We start from the raw sequence: 7,873 nt of genomic DNA, 5'->3' as shown, positions 1-7,873 counted from the left end.
CATCCAAGCAGAGACCCTGAGCCTGGAACTCACGAGCAGAAAGGCTGGAACACAGTGAGTAAGCGGAGAGGTAGTCAGGACCCCACTAGTACCAGTACAAGAAAGTGTTAGAAAAACAGAATGAAGCCCAGGGCAGGATCCCCCGACTCCCATCCCCCACGTCCGTGGCCTTTCGGCAGGAGTGGGCCGCGGGGCGGGTGGGATCAGCGCAGGGCCCACCCCAGGGGCGGGGCCGGGGCGGGGCAGTACCTGGAGCCCCGGCCGGGGGCGGGGCTGCGGACGCTCCCCCTTCCTCCGGCTCCAGCCGGCGCAGGCAGCGGCGGCAGCAGCAGGCGAGCCGCGGCCCGGCGAGGCCATGAAGGTGAAGAAGGGCGGCGGTGGGGCCGGGACGGGGGCGGAGCCCGTTCCCGGGCCCTCGGGCCCGAGCGTGGCCCCCATACCAGAGCCGCCGGTGGAATCTGAATCTGGGTCCGAGTCGGAGCCGGACGCAGGCCCAGGGCCCAGGCCGGGGCCGCTGCAGAGGAAGCAGCCGATCGGGCCGGAGGACGTGCTGGGGCTGCAGCGGATCACGGGTGGTGAGCACCCGCGAGGGAGCGCCTCCCGCTGGCGGGAAGGGCAGAGGGTGCGAGGGGCCCTCCCGGCGCACCGAGCCCCAGCCCCCGCCCCCTTTCCCGCCTCCCCTCCCCCACCGAGTCTCCCTCTCCTGTGTCCCCTATTCTCCCTTCTGCCACCAAGCCTGAGATCTCTGTGTACCCCCTTCCCTTGATCTCTCTCTCTGTGCGCTTTTCTTCTCCCTTTCAAGATTTATTCCTTCCTTTTCCGGGGGTCCGTCCCCTTTTCCCAGCGTGGAGGTGCGTGCGGCAGCAGCTGCAACTGTAGCCCTGCCTCTGTGGAGTCTTCAGAGCGCTTTGAGGCCCGCCCCTGCACTAATGAGGAGAGGGGCTGAGTGCAGCTTGTCCTCAGCCCCCACCCTGGAGGCTAGGTGGAGGCTGAGTTACTTGGGAGGCATTCAGACTCGTCATGTCTCCCCAACCATTAATACCCTCACCCTGATCCTCCAGGAATACTTGGGCCATTTTCTTCCCCAGGAAAGAAACTGAGCAGGCTGCTTCAGAGTGTTGACTGTGGTTCCTTCTCATGGGGAGTGGCTTAACGTCCCCCCAAGCCTGGACTAGCGCCTGTCCTATTCTAGGGGCTCTGTCATCAAGGGAGGCTTGGTCTCCACTGTGGTTAAGAGTTTCTGAGCTGGACTGCCTGGGCTGGAGTTCCAACTTTGCATATAATTGGCTGTGTGAACTTGGGCAAGTAACCTGACCTCTCAGCATGTCTTTTCATCTGTAAAATGGGGATAATGGTATCTATCTCGTAAGGTTATTGTGAAGATAAGTCCTCTGATTCTGTACAGTGCCTGGCATCTATGCATGCTGTGTACATTGGGCTCTTTGATCAGTAGTATTTTGGGCCCTACAGGGCTGCTCATGGCTGCTGCCTGGGGTCAAACAACTTGGCTTTCAGGGCAGGGGAGGGGGTCATCATAGGCAGGGAACGAGGGCTAGGAAACCTCATAGCAGAGGCCTTGGCTGAGCCTCAAAGGATGAAGAGACAGTGGCTCTCCACCTTGGCCACATTCACCAGCAACCTGCCCTGGCCCCCTTTGTGAGAATAATTGTTGGGGGGCCTCTCTGTGGGTATGGGGTGCATATATTGGAGTGGACCTGAGCCCTAGAGCTTCCAAAGCAGCTGAACACAGGGCTCCCAGACAGAGCTGTGGAGGGGAGGCAGCCTTGAGCCTGTGTTCCTGGGTCCCTGGGGGCCAACTCCTCTATCCTTACTGAGTTAGGCAGCAGCCATTCTTGGCTGGGCCCCCAGAGTACTGAGCTCCCTTGCCCAAGCAGGCGTCGATGGAGGGAGGGAGGCTGGACCAGGCTGATGTTGAAGCCAGTTGGGCTACAATTTGCAACAGCAGCATTTAGGATTCAGCTTAGCTCTGGGGCAGAACTGTCTCAGAGGAAGTCCAGAGGTCAGACTGAGCCCTGAGTAACTTGGGGGGTTGATTTTGCAAGTAGAGGGAGCTTCCAGCTCATGTACCACCGTTTGTCTCCTAATTTGGAGGCAATTCATAGCCCTTAGAGATGGGGAATCTGTGGAGGGTGAGTAGAGGAAAGTGCTTCATGGGAACCCCTTCCTGTGCAGGAGTTGAGAACAGAGTTCCAGGGATTTCCACCCTGGCACCTCTTGCTGGTCTCTTCTGACCCTAATCACGCAGGTCCGAGGTTTGCTGTTCCCAGATTACTGGGCCCTGAATCCAGCTTAGGAAGCTATTTGTGGCTGAGAGGAATAGAGCAGTTGTGTTCTGAGCCCTTGGCCACTCTGCTCCTTATTCTGACCTGACCCTGGGTCCCAGGCCTCATCCTTTCTAGAAGGGAAGGAGTGGCCATGGTGTTCTGAGCCATAGACATCCCTGTTCCTCACTTCTTCTAAGGACAGAGAGGTTGATAGATTGAGTTTGCAGTAGAAGAGACTGAGGTCAGACTGCAGAAAGTTGTTCCCAAATGAGAGAGGCTCCAAAAGTTGGAGAATGGGAGAAGAGAAGGCCTTACAGGGATCTGGGAGTTGGGCACTGGGATCCTGCTCCCCACTCTGCCACTCTATTCCCTATGCTCTGTACCTTCTTTCTATGTCTTTATACTGGTGCTTACTTTCTGTGAAAATAGGGTGAATGGCGTGAGATAGGGGTTGCCCACTTCCAATCTCTCCCCACCCCACACGTGGGCTGTAGTAGACTCTTCCCCAAGCTGTATAAAGTCCATGCCGGGCCCCAGGTACCAGACGGCTGCCAGGAGGGCTTCCTGGAGGGGACTGTGTCAGGCTTGGGGAAGAAGCAGGCCTGGGGAAGAGAAAATGACTTTATATTCACTTCCTCTTCCTGCCCCAGAGGAATAGGTGGTCCAGGGGCCTGGAGGGTGATTTCCAGGCCTCTGTGGGCCACCAGGGGAGGATGTGATGCTGTGTAGGCTGACAGCATCAGAGTCCCTCCCTGCACCTCTCAGCTATCTTTGTTGCCAGGGTCTCCCTGAACACTTGAAGTTGCTGCTGCAAGAGCTGTGAGGGTTAGATCGGGCCCTGTAGGTCCCTGAGCTTCCTCAGGCTGGGCCTCCCACTGTTCTTGGTTCCCCTTGTGGGCCCGAGGACTCCCTTTAGCCCTTCCACACCCGCTGCTGCACCTGCCACACTCGCTTCCTGGCCTAGCCTGTGTTCTTCTCTATAGGGGTCCGGGACTACTTTCTCCATGGTGGTGGCTCAGAGCCAGGGCTGCCTAAATGACCTCTAAGGGGGTTCCCTCTGCTTGCTAAGACTTCCTCCCATTTGGAGATCAACAAAGGATAAGAGCAAAGTTGGCCTCCTCCCCCTGCCATATCCCAGGCTCTGGGCTTGAGTCAGCAGAGCTTTGGTTAAGCTGCTTAAGGGAGCTGGGCTGGTGTAAGCTTCTTACTGAGAGGAGGGGGTTGGGAGGGGAGGAGGAACAGGGAAGGGGTTGTTCACCTGCCCCAGCACCACCCACATCAGGGAAAGTCCCCTCAACATCAGCCTCACCTGATACATCTAGATGTCATGCCAGGGGCAGCTGTGGGGCGAGGGTAGGAGTATCCTCCAGAGGAGGACTGTGACTCTCCCAAGACAGAGCTGTGTGGCCCCCTTTACAGTGTGGTTCTCAAAGGCGGGGTAACAGAGAAGTTGATAGATTGAGTTTGCAGTAGAAGAGACAGGTCAGACTGCAGGAAGTTGTTCCCATATGAGAGGAGAGGCTCCCACCATGCTGGAGACCCAATTCTCCCAAAGTCACCTAGCCAGCCTTGGCAGAGCAGAGGCCAGAATGAGGACCCTCAACTCCAGGGTGGGAGGGAGAGCGTCCGGGAGGTGGCCTTGTCCTCTACCCTTCTCTGCCCTTCCCTTCCCTGGCCCCCAGAGGCCACCAGGATGGCACGCCTTATCCCCTGTTAGATCCCCATGGCGGAGTTATGTCTCCTCCACACTGAGGGTGTACCCCAAGGGCAGGGGTTCAGGTCCCTCTTTCCAGAGGGTAGTGATCCCAGGGATGAGAAGATGGTAGCTACTCTGGGGTCCCACACAAGCTGACCTGGCAGTAGGGGCTTTGGGGCCCCTTCCTTGCTCAGCTGCCTGTCTCCCGTAGACTACCTGTGCTCCCCCGAGGAGAATATCTACAAGATCGACTTCGTCAGGTTTAAGATTCGGGACATGGACTCAGGCACTGTCCTCTTTGAAATCAAGAAGCCCCCAGCCTCAGGTGAGTGGGCTGGGTGGGCCATTGATGGCGAGGCAGATATGAGCTGCGGAGTGGGCTGCCCAGGGACTCCTTGGGCCACAGAGGAGTCCACAGAGCTGGGGCTTGGACCCCAGCATTCTCAGGAGTCTGCAGGCAGGGGGGCCCTTTCTTTTCCTTCCCATATGTTTCTGAGGCTGGACATCTTGTGAGGTCAGCCCTGCCCCTTCGGTCCCTGCCAGCCTGCCCTCTGCAGGGCTCTCTGGGAACTGTAGTCCTATGGGTCCCAGGCCTCAGCATCCTGTGGCCCCGGAACCACAGTGGCAATTGGGAACCTGCAGATCTAGAACCGCTAGGTGGCACTATCTGGCCAATGGTCTGAACCCTCAATGTGCCCCAGAATTTCTTGGGGAGTTTTTAAAAAATCAGATAGATAGGGGCCCAGGGGTGGAACCCTGGGTGGACAAGGGCCTAGCCTGAAGCCCACTGAGCCCCAGTTGGGGTACATTGCAGAGCGGTTGCCCATCAACCGGCGGGACCTGGACCCCAATGCTGGGCGCTTTGTCCGCTACCAGTTCACACCTGCCTTCCTCCGCCTGAGGCAGGTGGGAGCCACGTGAGTCGCTGGGCTGGGGGCGGTGGTGGGGGTGAGGGAGAGGGTGTGAGGGGGCCCTTCTCAGCCTCTTGTAGGGGTGGCCTGTCCTGAGCCTGGCTGGCTAGCTGACTTCAAGGACAGACTCAGCCCTGCCTCCTTCTCTTGCTCAGGGTGGAGTTCACAGTGGGAGACAAGCCTGTCAACAACTTCCGCATGATCGAGAGGCACTACTTCCGCAACCAGCTACTCAAAAGCTTCGACTTCCACTTTGGCTTCTGCATCCCCAGCAGCAAGAACACCTGCGAGCACATCTACGACTTCCCCCCTCTCTCCGAGGAGCTGAGTGCGTGGGCAGGGCCTTCTAGGAGTGGGGAAGTGGGGGGCGTGTAGAGACTGAGCTGTAGGAGGGAGGGGGACTTGTGGGTCTGACCCCATTTCTCCCCACCCTGGGGCTCTTCTGTGTCTGCCACCATTCCCATATCATCTGTAGAGAAAGAGGCCGGGGATATCTCAGGTTGTTTGGCTGTCCCTGTACCCCAGTTCTGAAGCCTCTGCAGTGGCCGGACTCAGGCTCCTGACCTTTGCCCGGCCTGGTGGGCCTCTCTTGCAGTCAGCGAGATGATCCGTCACCCGTATGAGACCCAGTCTGACAGCTTCTACTTCGTGGATGACCGGCTGGTGATGCACAATAAAGCAGACTATTCCTACAGTGGGACGCCCTGACCCCATGGCTGCTCTGACCCCAGGAGGCTCCGGTTCTGGGCTCGGAGCTGTGACCTCCCCAACACTCACCCCTCAACCCCAAGTCCTCTGCTTGGGGAGTGCTCCAGGAGCCCCGGACCCTGAGTCAATGTTGGGAGGAAGGGTACCTGGTGTCCCCAGTCAAGCCGGTGAAGCCCATGGGGCTGCTACATGGGGTGGGGTCGTAGGGAGGCTGTTTGCCTCCATGTCTAGGAAGGCCTGTGAGAGGAGCAGTTGGGACTTCCGGACAACTTAGCTGGGCCCTACTTGGACCCAAGTTTCAGAATAGTGTTCCCCTATCAAGGCTGTGACTAGATCAGGCAGGGGTCCATTCCCTGTCCCCTGCCCGCTACCTTCAGGCCATTTAGAGTTGTAAATTTACAAAGATCCACGGTGGGCTCCAGCTGCCAAGCCACCCAAGGGAGTCTGGGCCCTAGGCCCAGCCCCATCTCTCCCCATGAGGGGCCAAGACACTGCCTAAGGTGTGGGAGGGACTGGCTGAGATTGCAGCCCATGGTAGGAGCTGGACCAACTGTATATAGTTTTCAATAAACTTTTTCCTTTTCTGTTCTCTGGTGTGGCCAGCCTGTGTGTATGGGCAAAGAAGGGAGCGGGGATAGGCAGGAATGTGCTTAAGGCAGTAAAAATTTCTCCTACCTCTCACCTTCCAGTGCACTCTCACCCCTTAGTCTTCCTGTCCCGTGATTCTCTGTACCCTGACACCATCTAGAGTCAGCATTTAGAACATGATGGAGCTGGAGAGGATCTTTCTTGTGATGAAGGAGACCCAGACCCTGAGAGGGGAAGCTCTTGGCCCAAAGTCAGAGCTAACCCTGGCAGAACAGAGGCTGAAACAAAGACCCTGAACTCCAGGGTGCGAGGGACCCTGGGTTGTGCTTTTAGCCCTCATCATAGAAGGTGGCAGGGCTTTGGCTAAGGCCTGGAGCCATCTCCTTGCCCTCAGCTGCCTTGGGGAGCCCCCATGCCTGGGCAGCCCTGCACATAACACTGCCCTCAGCCTCCACCCCCATCCCAGACTCAGAGGAGGGGGCTGCTTAATGGAGGAGATTCAGAAACTGAGGTGGGCAGAGAGCACACCCTACAGTTTCAGGCCCTCCTTCAGATAGGCCCAGAGCCGACGCACCCTCTGGGCTGAGGAGCTCTGGCCCTAGGAGGCCCAGAAGTGCTGGAATTCAGCTTGATTTTGTGAAGCCCTTGCTGGGGGCAGGAGATGGAGCTAGGATCTGCACTGAATTCTGGGAATTCTGAAATGAGTGAGACACAAGGAACACATACTCATCCCTAAGGGATAAAAAAGGACGGACATGGAGAGGAAGAATCAGAGTCATTCTGTATGGAGGGTTCTGGGGAGGATTTTTATAGGAGGTGGCACTGGAGCAGGTGCTTGTGATGGGAATTGATGGGGAAGAGCGCTTAGGCACAGGGAACAGCATAAGCAAAGGCTCAGAGGCAAGATTTGTCAGGTGTGTTTGTTTGTTTATTTGAGATGGGGTCTCCCTATGCTGCTCCCTATGCTGCTCAAACTCCTAGGCTCAAGGGATTCTCCTGCCTTGGCCTCCCAAAGTGCTAGGATCATGGGCATAAGCCTAGGTGTGTTCAAGAGTCAATATGATATGAAAGGAAGACAGATCAGCAGAGTCTTAGGAGCAGGGCTTCCGAGAAGTGGGGAGCCCCTGAGGAGGATTAAGTGGGCATGACATGGTCAAATTATCTCTGGCTGCTGAGTGAAGGGCAGATTGGAAATAATGAGACTGACAATAGTAGCCAAGATTTACTGAGGGCCAGGCTCGGTGCTCTGCATGTATTAACTCATAAACATGGTCATTTCTGAGGAAGGCACTATTATGATGCCCATTTTACAGAAAATGTAGGTCCAGAGAGGTTAATGTACCCAGCCAACATTGCACAGTTATGAAGTGGCAGAGCCAGGACTTGAATTCAGGCAGTCTGGCTCCATGCACTACCACACTAAAGGCAGGGGGCAGTGAGGATGAGGAGGGTGCTGCAGGAGTCTGGTGAGAGAGAAAGAGAACCTGAATTAGGCCAGTATCCTCAAAGATGGAGAGAAGCAGATGAAACTTACATTTTTAAGAGATGAAATCCTCAGGTGTGGTGGCTGATTGGATGAGTGGGTTGGAGAGAGGGAGGAGGCAAGGCTGACTGCCTGGTGTGTGGCCTGGGTGCTGAGGTGGCTAGGGGTGCCATCTCTGGGCTTAGGAATGCAGGTTGGATCA

General features: G+C 56.8%; 1 protein-coding gene across 2 annotated transcripts; it reads left to right on the top strand.

The window, feature by feature from the left end:
- Nucleotides 1-255: 255 nt before the first annotated feature.
- Nucleotides 256-6,189, top strand: UNC119 (unc-119 lipid binding chaperone). Of its 2 annotated transcripts, none has more exons than XM_025363263.1 (5): nt 256-575; nt 4,193-4,306; nt 4,796-4,898; nt 5,048-5,220; nt 5,488-6,189. In XM_025363263.1, exons 1-5 carry the CDS (start codon nt 356-358, stop codon nt 5,598-5,600), a joined length of 723 nt encoding a protein of 240 aa, XP_025219048.1. In that variant the 5' UTR covers nt 256-355; the 3' UTR covers nt 5,601-6,189. The 2 variants fall into 2 exon arrangements, with proteins under 2 accessions (XP_025219048.1, XP_025219049.1); XM_025363264.1 differs by having other exon boundaries at nt 284-575; nt 5,492-6,189.
- Nucleotides 6,190-7,873: the final 1,684 nt, after the last annotated feature.

Source organism: Theropithecus gelada, chromosome 16, assembly GCF_003255815.1.
Source record: "Theropithecus gelada isolate Dixy chromosome 16, Tgel_1.0, whole genome shotgun sequence".
Classification (NCBI taxonomy): domain Eukaryota; kingdom Metazoa; phylum Chordata; class Mammalia; order Primates; family Cercopithecidae; genus Theropithecus; species Theropithecus gelada.
This window is presented reverse-complemented; position numbering and strand designations above follow the sequence as displayed.